Below are 16,928 nucleotides of genomic sequence, written 5' to 3' on the forward strand. Positions count from 1 at the left end.
GTCTGTGAGTTCAAGCCCTGTGTCGGGCTCTGTGCTAACAGCTTAGAGCCTGGAGTCTGCTTCGGTTTCTGTGTCTCCCTCTCTCTTTTCCTCCCTACCTTGCACTCTGTGTCTCTCTCTCTCTCTCAAAAAATAAATAAACATTAAAAAAAAGAAAAAAGAAAATGTCAGGCTTTTTTTTTCTTTTTTTAAGGATGGAACATGTTTCATACCTTCTGATTATTCATGATAGCCCCAAACTGGAAACAACCCAGATGTGCATTAACAAGTAAATGGATAAATTGTGATATATTTATTCACTGGGATACTTTTCAGCAACAAAAAGAAAGAACTGATACAAGTAAACTATGGATAAACTCAAGAATATAATGTGTACAAAAGAGTACATACTGAATGATTCCACTTATGTGGTGTCGAAATATGATCTGGGCTGGTAGATATTAGAACAGTTGTTGCTTCAGGTAGTAAAGGTAGGGAATTAACTGGAAAGGAGAACTTTCTGGGGTAGTGGAAATGTTCTGTGTCTTCATTGGTGTGTGACTTGTCTACATTTGTCAAAACTCATCAAATTGCATGCTTAAGATACGTGCATTTTATGGTACATCAGTAAAGGTAAAAGAATCTGACTCAGCATGGAAAGCACTGTCAAAGTATCATGCCTTCTGATTAAATGCGTTGATATATATGAAGCACTTAACACAATGTCTGAGTGTCAGGCAACAGTACTGATCATGGTGATTATTGCTTTATTACACCTCCATTACCATTTTTGCTTCCTGTTTAAGCTGTTCCTCTATGAACTCTTTTTCTTAGGAGTATTACTTTAGTGCTCATGGCCTTAGCATGTGTCAGATTTGGGGATTCTTTTGTTGAGATGAGGTAAAAGTGAAGATATTGAGACAGCAGTTAACTAATTTGAATTAGTTAATACCCTGAAGATAATTTGCGTCTTGTAGTAGAAGCTCTTGGGGGAAGAGAACATTTAAAAACAAAACAATAACAATTTGAGTACATGTTTCAGAATATGTTATCTGTAGCTTTGAAAAGTTATTAGTTCTTATTTTATAACAAAAGCTGTTTTGTGTTTTCAAGAAACCAGACCATGCCTGGAGGCTTCTTTAAGTGCAAGGGGAATTTTAAAAATAAATTGATACAGAAAAGGTAAAATTCATTTTGGTTGATCAGAAATTGAAGCATGTAGGATGTTCTGAGTCCCATCCACTAATAGAAGATACCAGCTCTTGAGCAGCAAGCTCACATTTCTTTTTTCTTTTTTCTTCTTCTCCTCCTCCTCTTTCTTCTCCTCCTCTTCCTTCTCCTCCTGCTTCTTCTTTTTAATTTGATAGAGCATGAACAGGGGAGAGGGACAGAGGGAGGGAGGGAGTGAGAGAGAGAGAGAAGGAGAGAGAATCTCAAGCAGGCTCCATGCTCAGGGTGAAGTGCGATGTGGGGCTCAATCCCATGAAGCTGGGATCAGGACCTGAGCTGAAATCAAGAGTCGGACGCTCAGCCAACTGAGCCACCCAGGCGCCCCTCAAGCTTACATTTCATTGGTCAGATTACCTATATTATAGCAGCATATACAAAAGATGAGAGGGAAACAGGCACTTGATCGAGACTGAGTGGCATAGCGGTAGTAAAGGGAGAAATGGGGAAGTGGTGTTGAAGTCCATGACCCAAAGTTAGGGCACAGTGAAGGCTTTGCCTTTCTGTTATGTTATGGTGTGGTCTAGGTGGAAGAGTTGATCTAGAAAACACTTCTCTCTTGAGGTACTGCTCTGTAGGATGATGTGGAAAGAAGTTTTCCTGTGGCAAATGCCCTCTCTAGTCTCCCTTCCCTCTCCTTGCAATAGAATATCACTTTCCCTTTGCTCCTGAGACTGCTAGGAGTGTTATATTTTCTTTCAGTTTATTCATACAGCTGTTCTGTTTACTTTCTATCTGGGAACTGTCTTTAGTCTTCCCCCAATACACATCAATGTGGACTCTTTGCATTCAGCCTGCCTGTCCAATCTCATAGAATGTGCACTGAGAAAACTAATTGCAGAGATAAATTGGTTCTTGATGTGCATGACTGATCAAGAGCAAAGTACCTTAATTTCAGATGCCTTCAGAGAGATTTTTCTTTAACCTCTGCTTTTAAGAAGAAGATTATAAAGCATTATCATTACTTCAGGTCAGAATTATATTGCTTTTGGTCAAAAGCTGTTGTAAGATTTACAAAGTAATAGAAACAAAGTAATCTAAAGATAAATTATAAAGATCAAAGCAATTCAAAGTTAAAGTGAATTTGAGTGTAAGCATAGGTATGGTTTTAGATTAAAAAAAACATACATTATTATGTCTTTTTTTTAAACTATTTATAGCTATTTATAAGCTATTTTCCAAAGTAGCTTTAATTTTTTATTTTTAGGAAAAAGCAAGAGACTTGAATAGTCATCTGAGTATATTGTCAATAGTTGAATACAAATTGTTCCTACAATTTCTGATTTGTTCCAGATAGAACAGTAAGGTGACTCCGAGGTAATATGGAAGGTCCTGCAGCATAGTGTAGTGGGTACCGGCCTTGGTTTATGTCTTTTATTATATTTTATTTGCTGATAATTTCCAAACCTGTATCTTATAAATCTGGCTTCCTTCCTTGTCTATAAACTTGTGTTTCTATCTGGTTGTGGAAATTTTTACCTGGATATCTGGTTGGTACCTCAGCCTCTTCAATATGTCTCAAACTGAATTTTTAAATTTTTATTTATAAGTTTCTTCTCCAACTTGCCTGTCCTAACTTATTATTATAATTTGGTTTATGGCTTCATTATCATCTTCTCATCATTAATCTTCTGCCCTTTCCAAATTACTAACTCATATTATAACCTTTGAAATGTCTTTCAGATCTAGTCACCTACTCCATTCCCTTTGTCACTGACCAGTGTTTGTCTTCACTACCTGTTCTTTAAAACATTATCATTGTTGTTATAAAAGTAACGAGTGCTTTTTTAAAAAGAAATCAGACCCTTTAGCAGTTTATAGAATAAAAAGTCCTGTTCTTTCTCTCCCAATTCTACTTCTCTCACGCAACCACTGTTTCTGTTTGGTTCTGTGATGGCCAGACATATTATATGCATTTCTTTATTTTTGAGAGAGAGTGCAAGTAGGGGAGGGACAGAAAGAGAGGGGGGAACAGAGAATCTGAAGTGGGCTCTACACTGACCGTGTGCAAGCCCGATGCAGTGCTCGAACTCAGCCCGATGCAGGGCTTGAACTCAGGAACCATGAGATCATGACCTGAGCCCACGTTAGATGTTCAACCAACTGAGCCACGCAGGTGCCCTTTCTATGCATTTCTAAACACACACATAAAGATATAGAAATTATTTCAAATACTTTCCATCTTTTACTTGGATGATTAAAACATACTTCTTACTGGTTTCCCTGCTATAAACCCATCTCCACTCTGGCCATTGCCATAGTTATCTACCTAAATAGCAAAACTTGCTCTGCTTGAAGAGCCCTTCTTATTCCCTATCATCTCTCAGATAAGGACCAATCCCTTAGTATTGCGTATACAGAAGCCTTTCCCAGTTTGGGCCGGATATCTGTCTCCAACATTACTCCTTGCTACTTCTGCTTTGCTCCTTATCTTGTTATTCCTGAGATTGGTCATGTCTCATCATGTCTCCCTACCTTTGTATATATGCTCAGTCTCTCCTCTACATGGCAACTTTCTACTCATTCTTCAGGATTCTGCTCATCTGTTGCCTCCTGTATAGAAGTATCTTTTATCATTTTTCCTAAGCAGAGATAATGACTCTCTTTTCTCTGTTCCTTCAATGCTTTAATCATGTCTTGGGTTTTGTTTTGCTTGTTTTTTGGTCTATTTGTATGTTTCTTCCTTAGTTCCCTATGAGCTTTTTAAAAAGCAGAATTCTTGTTTTACTTACCATTTTATGTCTGAAATGCTGCTTAGAACATAACGGACATGCAGTAAATGTTTGGTAAGTAGACATGTCTGTGTTTTAGACCTACATTGCTATAAAGACCTGTCTAAGTTAAAGAAAGTGAAATTTTAGATCCCATCATTTTTTGGAATTTTAAAGCCATTTTACTTAACATTTTTATAAGCTTTGCTTAATGTTATTATTTTTGACCTTTTAAGAATGGTAGTACAATTTCAGCATGACCTTATTTCTTAACTTATAAAATAACTCAGTTTTTAATGGAATACTATACAACAATTAAAAATAATGAGATCTGTTAGAGACAGGATGAGATGTAAAGATGTATTGTGAAGTAAAAAGTGAGTTATATAAAAGTTTGATCCTGTTTTTAAGGATGTTATGCTTAAAGAAATCCAGACAAATATAACTTGGATTACCTTTTTTCTTTACTCTTTTATCCTCCAATTTATTAATATATTATTTCTCCTATGTAACTCTGCAATGTTTGAACTTTAGAACACTAAGCATGTACTTTCAGAAGCATAAAAAAAGACCAACACCAAACCAAACCAACCACTCTTCAGTTTTCAACCTCTCCTATTTTTATTCATGGAAAAGTAAAGTCTAGGTAGAAGTTTGTTTTGTTTTGTTTTTAGTTTGCCTAGAGAGTTAAACAATATCTTTAAGTAAAAACTGAAATATAAGTATGAGTTTGAAGACATTTTAACTATATATATGAGATCAAGTCAGTCAGTTAGTGTTTAAATGCCTACTTTGATTAGTGTAGTGTGCTAGGTGCTATAGTAGAATACGAAAGATATAATTTCCATTGTGTAGTAACTTACAGCTTATACTGGGGGGCAGGAATTCCTGAGTAGCAGTTTGTGAAGGATATAAAATAAGTAATAATCCTTTAACATATTTTAAATATATTTTCCTTAAACTGAAAATTTTCCCTTATATTTTGAGGGTGCAGTTTTAATTCAGTAGTTTATTAGAAACTGAAAAAATAAAAATTGCTTTGCCTTAAAGTCAAATTGGAAAGGACCTTTGGTGGTAGGTAAGACATGATAATGAAAAATAAGATAGCAAAAGAGATTTTTTTTCATGATTAAATAGCAAAGATTTTAAAATATAAACTTAAGTATCATTTCCTAATATATGTGCCATATGTGTTTGATTACTATCAGAATTGGCACTTAGATTATTAAACAGTGAAAATACAGATATACAGTTGCTGTTCAAGTATTTTCTTAACGTTTTAACTTGATATCTCCTGGATAATTGTTAACTGAATATCTTTTGCTTACCACTTGCTATGTGACTACCAAGATAGGGTTTAGTGTAAAGCTTTAAAACTTCAGGGTTCTAAAACTCATTGAAAATAATTTGGGATATTTTATCTCCTCTACCTGTGAAATGAAGCAGAGTTTTAATAGAAAGGGCTTGGTTTATTTATTAAAACAGTTTTCTTCTGAAAATGAGATACTCTTTTTATGATGGAGATTCCACTGTGATTGTTGCATTTTTTTTGCTTCCTACTGAAGAAGCTCTTAGCGCACTTGCTAAGAACATAAGGAGTCATGTCAGAGGTCAGCTATTTGAGTCCATTTTCCCACAGCCGCCTGGTGCGAGTGATCTTTTACTGTGTTTTAAAAAAATGGGCAAGGATTAGAGGGGATTAGAAAGAATATTACCCTCCTGAATATAGGCCCAAGGCACTAAGGGGAGAGAACCCAACCAGGCAGCAAATGGGCTTTGCTTGACCAAGACACAACCTCTGCTGCATTCCTTTAAGAAACTGAATGGGAAATGTTAAGTCCCCAAACTGGATTAGTAAATAATCTCATAGCTTGTGACATCTGCTAAAATAAATTGATGAGCAGACTGCATTCTTATACTTTTAGGAGAGAGCCAGAGACATCAAGATTAAGAGGAGCTTTTTTTTCCCCCAGCTTTATTGAGGTATAGGAGTAAGAGTAATTAAAGATGGGCATTAAACTTAGTATTGGAAAGGCACATTTCATAAACAAAAAAAAATTATTTTAGATATATTGATACAATGTATACATATAGGTTGATTAATAGCCTAAGGCTTAAATTTTGAAGTCACTACACCTTTTTGTTTCTTCCTGCTTGTAGCAGTTTTGAAACATGTTTCACAAATTCAGCTCTTTGTGTTGTTCATCTCCTTAGTTTGTATAACAGCCCAAGTGTGAGAATGTATCATTTATGACACATCTCAGGAGTGTTTCTCTTTTTATAACAGAAAATAATGTGGTTTAGACATTATGACACATAATTTGCTATCAAATTATATAGAACCAAAGAGGTTGTTTCGAACTGTTTTAGTAGGGGAAGTATACTCTGGTCTTAGTCTTTGGAGGAAGTATTTAGCTAACTAAATATTTTTGAAGGTTTTGTTTTAAGTTGACCACTTTAATAGTAAAGATGATAAACAGATGGTTAAGTTTGCACCTTTATGTAATTAGTACATTTGATTATACTGCTTTTGTTGTGGATTGCAATATTAAGGCAAGTATTTTCCTTAAGAATTTAAGGTAGCATTTAATTTTCATGTGTGAATAAGAACTGATAGGTTATAACTTCTTTAATAGGCACATCCACTAATTCCTTAAATGTGTCTTGCACTGTACTTTCTTGACCTTGTTCAGGTTGGCCTGTACTCCAACCCCTGTGTTTTCCCACCCCACTGCCCAATCTGTTCATCCATATTTTACCTGTCTTTATCTATAAGCTCAAATCCCAAATGCCATCAAGTGGTTTATTTTCACCACCTAAATCATAACCAATACCTCCTAAACATAGAGTTATCGTATGATCCAGCACTTTCACTGCTAGGTATATACCCAAGAGAGGTGAAAACTTCTGTTCACATAAAACCTTGTATGTGAATGTTTACTGCAGCATTATTCATAATAGCCAAAAGGTGAAAACAACCAAATGTCTATCAAATAATGAATGATAAACAAGTGTGGTATATCCATATAATGGAATATTATTCAGCTGCAAAAAGGAATGAGGTACTGGTATATGATACGACATGGATGTACCATGAAAACATTATACTAAGTGAAATAAACCAATTACAATAGACCATATATTATGCAATTCTTTTTGTATGAAATAACCAGAACAGGCAAATGTATAGAGATTCAAAGCAGATTAATGGTTGCTTGATTAGAGGGTAATAAGAGGATGTGGATTCTTTTTGAAGTGATGAAAATGTTCTAAAATTGTGGTAATGGTTATATATATCTGTGAATATACTAAAAACCATTGAGTTGTACACTTTAAATGGGTGAAGTGTAAAGTATGTAAATTATGTCTCAATAAAGCTGTTAAAGAAAAACCAAAAAACATGAATACCTTCAATCCAAATTCCTGTATACACTGTTTATATCTCTAATAAAGCATAGTCTTGTTATAATTATTAACTTAAAAAAAATCTGTCTTTCTCATTACATTAGGAAGTTCCAGAGAATATAGTGTTTCCTAATAGATATAGTACTTGCACTCAGTAAATATTAATTTAATTGAACTTATTCACAATTAAGTTCCTCACTTGTAAAATGGGAATAAGAGAAAAAAGAATTCAATGTCACCACAAAATGTTTCCAAAATTGTATTTTATCATTTTTATACTTAATTTTCTTTTGGAAAAATAGATATTTGCTTTCACATTATTTCCTCAGCTTGAGTTTCTATTTTGTATTTAGCAAGGTCATACATAAGCCATTTATCTCCTTATTTCTGCCTTTAGGGATATTCTGATTTTTGGAATTTGCATATACAAGCATTTTTTATACACATACTATCAGTATGACCCTCTTGTCATCTCAAGTAGCTTAATGTGTGTGTGTTTTTTTTTAATCAAATGGACTTTATAAAATTTGAGTCTACATTTTTTGTTTGAATGTAACATAATTTAATTTTTCTCTTTTCTGTGGTGTGTTTCTCTGTGTGTCATTTTTCTAGTATTTACTAGAGATGAAGAGTCTAATTTTACCTCCAGAACACATTCTGAAACGAGGTGATAGTGAAGCAATTGCCTATGCTTTCTTCCATCTTCAGCATTGGAAGAGAATAGAAGGTGCTCTGAATCTGTTACAGTGTACGTGGGAAGGCAGTAAGTATTCTCCAAATGTCCCACTAATCTCTCAACTATTCATTGCATCCACAGGCAGCCCTTTTAAATGAGATTTCTGAGTTTCTGTAAGGATTGGTTTCAAAGTGAACTCAGAGGTGTTTATTTGGTTTATTTGTAGGAGAAATGCATAATGTACTTATACTGATGCCATATTTAGGAAAAGCAGAATGAGAAGCCGTTATGGTATTCTGTCATATGTTCACTTAAATTACATATTTGTAAGGAAAGAAAATGAAAACTTACATCCCTTGGTTTATAAGCTTTTTAATGTGGTTGAGTTATTGTTCTAATATTTTTTAAGTTAGACTTTTATTTTCAGATGTATACATCATGAAACTATTTTCCTCACAACTAATATCAAATCTATTCTTTTTTTTCAATCTATTCTTTTTATTGTGGTAAAGTACACATAACATAGAAGTTACTGTTTTAACCATTTTATTTTTTTAATTTAAAAAAATTTTTAAAGATTTTATTTTATTTTTAAGCTCATTTATTTATTTTGAGAGAGAGAGAGTGAGTGGGATAGGGACAGAGAGAGGAGAGAGAATTCCAAGCAGGCTCCTCACTGTTAGTGCAGAGCCTGACGTGGGGCTCGAATTCACAAACGGTGAGATCATGACCTGAACCAAAATCAAGAGTCAGATGCTTAACCGACTGAGCCACCCAGATGCCCCAAGATTTTGTTCTTTTTTTTTTTTTTAATGTTTATTTATTTTTGAGACAGAGACAGAGCACGAACGGGGTAGGGTCAGAGAGAGGGAGACACAGAATCCGAAGCAGGTTCCAGGCTGTCAGCACAGAGCCTGATGCAGGGCTCGAACTCATGGACTGTGAGATCATGACCTGAGCTGAAGTCGGACGCTCAACCGACTGAGCCACCCAGGCGCCCCCCCGCAAGATTTTTCTTAATTAATCTCTACACCCAGCGTGGGGCTCAAACATACAACCCCGAAATCAAGAATCACATGCTCCACCCACTGAACCAGCCAGGTGCCCCCATTTTAGCCATTTTAAAATGTATAGTTCAGTGACATTATATACATTCACATTGTTGTGCAACCATTACCATCTTCTATTCCCAGAGCATTTTCATCATCCCAGACTGAAATTCTATACCCATTAGATAATGACTCCCCATTCTTCCTTCCTCTCCAGCCCTTGGTAACTATTCTGCTTTCTGTCTCTATAAGTTTGACTAGTCTAGGTATCTTCTGTAGTGAAATTGTACAATCTTTGTCTCATTAAATCAGGCTTACCTCACTGAGTATAATGTTGTAGCATGTGTCAAAAAATCATTACTTCTTAGGGCTGAGTAATCTTCCATTGTATATATACACCATACTTTGTTTATATAGTCATCTGTCAGTGGATATTTGGGTTGTTTCCACCTTTTGGCTATTATGAATAATGCTGCTATGAACATGGGTATACGAATATCTGTTTAAGTTCCTACTTTCAGTTTTTTTGGGTATATACCTAGAAGTGGAACTGGTAGATTATATAATTCTATGTTCAATGTTTTGAGGAACTGTCATACTATTTTCTATGGCATCTGCACCCATTTACATTCCACCAGCAATGCACAGGTTTTCACTTTCCCTATACCCTTGTCAACACTTGCCTTTTTTTTTTTAATAGCCACACTGATGGGTGTGAAGTGGTATATCATTGTGGTTTTGATTTGTATTTTCCTTATAATTAGTGCTGTTGAACTTTTTTTAATGTGCTAATTGGCCATTTGTATATCTTCTTTGGAGAACTAGGTTGTTTTTCAATTAACTACCAGATCTCTTATTTGTAACTTCTTAAAATCATTTAGAAAATGAAAAAGCTTGATCAAAATGTTTCATCAGTTGAATTTTTATAATAATTGTCTTGGAAAGTGCATTTCTGCTACCATTAAAAATTCAAAAATAAATTCAATACTCATTAACTGGAGTTGGTTGATCCCCCTCAGTTCCCAAACTTTGCACTGAGGCACCTTGGGGCGTTGCAGCAAATTCATAAGAGTGCCATGGCATATTTAAAAATTTCAGTGGAAACAACAGTAATACTCAATATGTGTCAGGTATCATTGTTAGTTCCATGTAGTTCAAGGTTTCACCATTAGGTGGCTCTCCATTGTCTCTTTCTTTTGATATTGTCAAAGCTTAGCAAAGCTCGGTTTTTTATTAGCTGCTGTGATTAAAAGAAGTACCACACACACACACACACACACACACACACACACACACAAATCAGTGTGGAACAGGAAATGACGATGGCAGTGTCCAATCTGACTCCAAGGTTTGAAAAGGTATGCAGCGCCCAACAGGTACATACATCCCACTAGTAAGAAAAGATGGTTGTTTAAAAATGAAATAATTGGGGGCACCTGGCTGGCCCAGTGAGTAGAGCATGTGACTCTTGATCTTGGGATTGTAGTTTCAAGCCCCACATGGGGGTAGAGATTACTTTAAAAAATTAAAATATTTTTAAAAAATGAAATAATTATTTTTTCCTTTAAGTTTTTTTTTGTTTTTTTTTTTTTTTAATTCACTGCTAAGTTGTTAGCACACAAACCTTTAAAGTTGTTTGGATCCACTACTTAAGTGGAATTGTTATATTTCTTTCAGCCTAGGGGCATCATAAAAAATTACTGAGACATGAAGGGCACCATGTATCCTTGAGGCAAAGAGAATTTGGGAATCTATGCATTAACTACTTGCTAAGAGTCAGACACTATGCTTACCTCTGACAATATGCAGATTAATGAAATTGGGACTAATAAAACTGAGGAGCAGAACGTCTTTGTGTCATTAGGCTTCTTTTTGCTGTCTCTCTAGTAGTCTAGAAGCTCCTCAAAGCCTGGTACTCTATCTCATTGATCCTGTATGTGTCTTCAGTGCCTAATGGTCTGCCTGGCACATAAGAGGTTTTCAATAAGGATGTGACTTACACTGAATTTCATAAATAGTCTTCTTTATGAATGATTTTTCTAGTGTTACCACTGATTTACTTTGTGACTTTGGACAAATCCCCACTTTTTATTGTGGAGAACAAAATTCATATTTTGACAAAAGTTTTTTTAAATGTTTATTTATTTATTTTGAGAGAGAGAGACAGAGTGTGAGCAGGGGAGGGGCAGCGAGAGAGGGAGAGAGAATGCCAAGCAGGCTCCATGCTGTCAGCACAGAGTCCGATACCGGGTTTGATCCTGGTATCTCACGAACTGTGAGATCGTGACCTCAGCTGAAATTAAGAGTCGGACACTTAACCAGCTGAGCCACCTATGCACCCCTTGACAAAAGTTTATAGAGCTAAGCACTAAAGGAAAAACAAAACTTAATCACAGTTTTGATGAATACTTAGCTAGTTAAGTAGGTAAACAAAGATTCCCCCTTTAAGAAGTCTTCAAGAGTTGGTGATAATCTAGATCAGGGATAGGTAAATTTTTTTCTGTAAAAAGGCAGATGGTAAATCTTTAGTCTTTGTGAGCCATAGTCTCTGTTACAGCTACCCAACTCTTGTAGCATGAAAGCAGCCTAACATAATATATAAATGAACAAGCAGTTTTAACATCTGTATTCTAACAAAATTTTATTTGCAAACATAAATAGTGGTCCAGATCTGGCCAAAGGGCCATACTTTGGTGACCTCAGAACTAAATTAAATTCTGCTTGAAGAAAACTTTGGTGACATCTAATACATGAAGTTAGTACCCATTGGGAACTCTTTCTGGGTTGCCAACAGTCATGGTAACAACAGTGATACATGTTGCAATTTTATGAAGGTTCCTGGAAGAAAAGGAAGTTATACCCACAGAGTTAAGTCTGTTGTGTTTGTAGTGAGGAGACAGAGGCAAGAAGGACTCAGCAACCTTGTTATCCACTACTCCCTTCATGCTCTGAATACATCTTATTCTTCCCCTTATTCCTTCTTTTGCTTCCTTTGTGTCTTTCATCTAAAAGATATCTCTAAAGGAATTAATAAATGCTGTATGAAAATTTTGTAAAAATATGTCTCCACAGTAGCTTTGCTTTGTAGTATGGGATGAAAGTGAGTCTGAATTAAATGTCAAACTATATATTTTTTTTCCTCAGCTTTTAGAATGATTCCATACCCTTTAGAGAAAGGCCATCTATTTTACCCTTATCCCAGCTGCACAGAGACTGCTGATAGAGAGCTATTACCTAGTAAGTAAATATTCTAGTTTTCCTAAACTTAAAAGTAGTTGTGAGATTGTTTAGTATTTTCTCATGTTAAAAGTGCCTTTGGTTGAAATTCAGGATACTGTTTAAAATACTATTTTAGCCATTTCTTAGATGTAGTTGCAAATTTCAGTTCATTCCCATGTATTTTGGGGGTAAAATTCTGTGTTAGATGTGATAAAGAACACAAAAATTGAAGATATTTAAAAGAACAGTCAACTAATAAGCATTTAAAGAAGAAATAATGCCATTCATTCACAAACTCTTTTCAGAAAATAAAGGAGGAGGGAACACTGCTCAGCTTATTCTGCGAGACCAGTATGACCCTGATACCAAAACCAAAGACATTACAAGAAAAGAAAACTATAGAACAATATCCCTCATGAATACAGATACAAACATGTTCAACAAATATTAGCAAACTGAATCCAGCCACATATAAAAAGGATTATACTCCATGACCAAGTGGGATTTACCTCACAAATGCAAGTGGTTTAACATTTGAAAAGGCAATGCATCATGTTATTAGAATAAATGACAGTGGATACAGAGAAAGTGGTCTGATAAAAATCCAACGCCCATTCATGATAAAAATTTTGAAAAAATTAGGAATAAAAGAGAATTTCCTCAACCTGATAAAGAGCATCTACAAAAACCCCACAACTGACATCATACTTAAGTGGTGAAAGACTGAATGCTTTCTCCCTAAGTTAGGAATAAGGCAAGGATGTCTGCCCCTCCCACTTCTCTTCAGCATTGTACTAGGGGTCCTAGTCAGTGCAATCAAGCAAGAAAAATAAATAAAAGGCATTCATATTGGAAAGGAAGAAGAAAAACAACCTTTATTCATAGATGACATCATCGTCTATGTAGGAAATCCTAAGAAATTCATAAAAATACTATTAGAACTAATAAGTTCAGCAAAGTTGCAGGATATAATATCAGAATATAAAACTCAGTTGCATATTTAAATACTGGCAGTGAATAAGCAATCCAGAAATGAAATTTAGAAAACGTTTCTAATCATAGTGGCATCAAAAAGAAGAAACAATTTAGGAATAATTTGATGAAAGAAGTGCAAAGCTTGTATACTAAAAAAAAACCTACATAATTTGCTGAGAGAAATTAAAGACAAATCTAAGTAAATGGAGAGGCGTTCCATGTTTATTGATTGGAAGACTCGATATTATTTATATGACAGTTCTCTCCAAATTGATCTATAGATCCAATACAATCCCTATCAAAATTCCAGGAGAGATTTTTGCAGAAATTGACAAGCTGATCCCAAAATTTATATGGGAAGGTAAAAGACTCAGAATTGTCAAAACAGTCTTTACAAAGAATGAAATTGGAGAGACTACACTTTGCAGTTTTAAGAAGAGCAGTCATAGACTTAGGAAGAGAACCAGAAATATGTACGGTTATGATTGCTGAAAGTCCCACTGAGTCCCTGCTTTCAGGAAGCCAAACTTCTCAAAAGAATGGTCTATATTCATTTGTCCGAGTTGCACTTTTTTTCTGTGAACTGGTAAATTTCTGTTTAACTTTTCTTTTTATGATTTAACCAATAAATAAGCATGCTGAAGGGTGTAAACACTAGCACCATGTTTCCTTATGTGATATAAACCTGTGCCATAGTTTTTACAGATCTGGGGCGGTTAGAGCTCAAGTCTAACGAGGAAAGTTGCAGTTTTGCAAACGCCAAATTTAGGGAACTGAAAAGTTCAAACAAATAGATGAAAATTTAGGAGAGATTATGGAAGTTGAGTATGCTGATATTTTTCTCCCAGGGTCTTTTATTTTCTTCCGTCCTCTGAGATAATTTACCTATCTTTTCTTTGAACTCTCAAAGTATTTTGTGAACTTCTTAACCTCCCCCTTCTAGATTGTAAACTTGAAGGCCAGGATTCTCTTTATCATCTCTTTGGGTATTTCTATAATGTTCATCGTGAAAATTGTGTAAATATTTTAATTAGTCAAATTTGTTAATGCATTCTTATAAACATGCTAAGTATATTGTAAGCACTCAAGAAAAATATTAAATATTAGCACCTTTTCCTCTTTATCCTACTCCAAACTCCTGAACTGCTTACGAGTTAATACAAAGACTGATAAACAATGTGTTAAGTGCTGTGTGTATGGAATAGATTTTAAGGAAGCTGGAATGGGGAGTGCCTATCTCTCTAAGGTCAGGGATGATTCCTAAATCTGACTTGAATGACTTGAAGAATGGTAAATCCAACATACAGCACAAGGAGCAAGTTTGGGAACAGGAGTCGGGAAAGTAAATAAATTCAGGCTTTGAATATGTTGTATGTGTAACCTTTCACCCATACCCACACACACGTGTGTGTGCATATGTGTATGCATGCTTAAATATCTTATTACATAATCTGTTTCACACACCCATTATATATATACATATTATTTATATTTCTAAATAATATATGGTTCTAAGATATGTTTATAAGAAATATACATATAGTAAATATATATATATATATTATATAAATAGTAAATGTTGTAAGTATTCTTTAGATAAAAGTAATACAGAGCTGTTTTAAACTTAAAGGGAATTTGTTAGAAGACTGGATTATATCAAAGAATCCCAAGGCAGCAATTACAGTTGGACCTCAGAAGGGACTAGAACCAGAAACTAGAAGGATATAAAGATTTCCAGGAGTCAGTTATCTGTATATCTTTATCTCAGGCTGCTTTTTTCAGGCTCTCCTATTCTCGCTTTTCTTTTTTTTCCTTCCCCAGTGCCATCTCCTTTTTGTATGAGCTCTCCTTTCTGCTTCTCTCAGTGTGTCTGCTTCATTTTTATATCTTTCTCGTTGTAGTTTGGCTTTCCCTTCTTAGACACTCATGTAGCCAAACTTGATGCCCCTACATCGCTCTAGTTTACATGTCATCAGTTCAGGCAAATAGTACAGTATGAATAATAACTCAATCCTGCTTGTAAAACTTCTGGGAGACAGAATCAGATGCTGACAGGATCAGAATCCATGTGTCCATTCCTGGTTCATTTAGCTGTGGGCTAGGGACAGGGTCAGGTTGTGTAAACAAAATTGCCAGGGGTTCTGATACCTCTTTCTCTTGACATCTCTCTACCTCACCAAACCAACTTGGTAGTCATCATTTTCTAGCTATGAATGAGATCACTAAGGGAAACTGTAGAGTGAGAAGTAAGCTAAGAGCAGAACCATGGGAGCACAAAAATGTTGAAGGAATGGGTGGCTGATAAGGAGTCTGGAAGATTCAGTGAAGTAGTGGTCAGGGACAGGACAAGAACCAGAACTAGATAGGCTAGGAACTAAAAAGAGGGGAAAAAATCCAAGTGAGGAGGAGTATCTGATACCAAGGAAGGTGATTACTGAGAAGAATCCATTGACTTCAGCAGTTAGAATGTCATTAGTGAGAGAAATTTTATTTTCTTTCCTAGGATGGTGCTGGTAGTAGTTGCTCTTGTTGTTTTCCATTTTAACAGAAATAAGGCAAAAGAATAAATCTTTGATTATGGAACATCAATATGCAAGAGTATATTATATTAGGTTAATACATTTAGCCTAAAATACCCCTCCCCAAAATTATAAAGGTTGCCTGATATAAGGCCAATTTTACATAGTAATATGAATAAAGTCAGGGTTTTTCGCACGTATTGCCAGAGTCCCAGCTTATAAGAACAGAGAGTTTGCTTTTTGGCAGGCCTTTATTATTTCTAGGGTACTTAGACATTTGCAAATTCCAGGAGGTAGGAGAAGAGGGATACGCTGGGGTCTTTGTTTGATTATATTGTTTGTTCTGAGAATATTTGTCTGTGTCTGACTGTGGTAGAATGAACAAATTTTTAATAATGTGGAGTTCTAATACCCAGGAGTGCTTAATGTTTTTTTGTTTTCAATTCTCCTTCAACCTTGATATGACTTACAACATTCTGGAATTTGCTTATGAACCTCATAAGCTCAGACTTGAACTATTCCCTTAGTTCACATAGCTATTTAGTTGTCTTTTATGCCTCCTGATAAATTTTTCTCTACAAGCCAGTGATGAAATTTGAACTTTACTTCCAAGGGAGTGTTTCTGTACTAGTCATCCATTATATTGATGTATTAGCCAAACATTGACTGACAAGTGAATCTACAGAAAGCAATCCAAAAAGAAAAACTTAAGTCTCTCCTATAGTATAAAAATTTCATATTTTAGGAGATTATCTTACTAAAGCTATATAGTTTTCTGCCTTATAAAGTGGAAATAATATCTATCTCTTAGGGAAATTGGGAAAAAATCAAACTAATGTAAATTAAAGCACTTTGTGAGCCATAAAATGCCATACAGTTTGATTAACTTTATTAATGTTGCCGTCTGTCACATAATAAGAGTATTAGTGACCATTGGTATATTTAAGTGTTCCCTGTCTTTGCAAGTACGATGGTTTGCCTCTCTTGGTTTGCTGGAAGAAGTTGTCTTCTCATGGCTGAGGGACAGGGCAAAAGGGACTGCTGGTTTTTTGGGTGCTGAAAGTTCAATGTTGTCCGTAGCTTCTAATGTTTCTAACGTTTTTAAAAAGTTCAGATTTGGTGTGTTTCTACTTTAAAAGTGATTCAAGCCTCTGGAAATTTTCTGGAT

General features: G+C 35.2%; 1 protein-coding gene across 6 annotated transcripts in view; it reads left to right on the forward strand.

Annotated features, from left to right (window-relative positions):
- ST7L (suppression of tumorigenicity 7 like) overlaps positions 1-16,928 on the forward strand; it is a 219,636-nt gene that overhangs the window by 41,654 nt on the left and 161,054 nt on the right. For all 6 annotated transcript variants that reach the window (XM_047869329.1, XM_047869327.1, XM_047869325.1 and 3 more), the window contains exons 12-13: positions 7,935-8,085; positions 12,192-12,284. In XM_047869329.1, the coding sequence (XP_047725285.1) occupies positions 7,935-8,085; positions 12,192-12,284 (244 nt within the window). The remainder of the gene's footprint in view (positions 1-7,934; positions 8,086-12,191; positions 12,285-16,928) is intronic.

This window comes from Prionailurus viverrinus, chromosome C1, assembly GCF_022837055.1.
Source record: "Prionailurus viverrinus isolate Anna chromosome C1, UM_Priviv_1.0, whole genome shotgun sequence".
Classification (NCBI taxonomy): domain Eukaryota; kingdom Metazoa; phylum Chordata; class Mammalia; order Carnivora; family Felidae; genus Prionailurus; species Prionailurus viverrinus.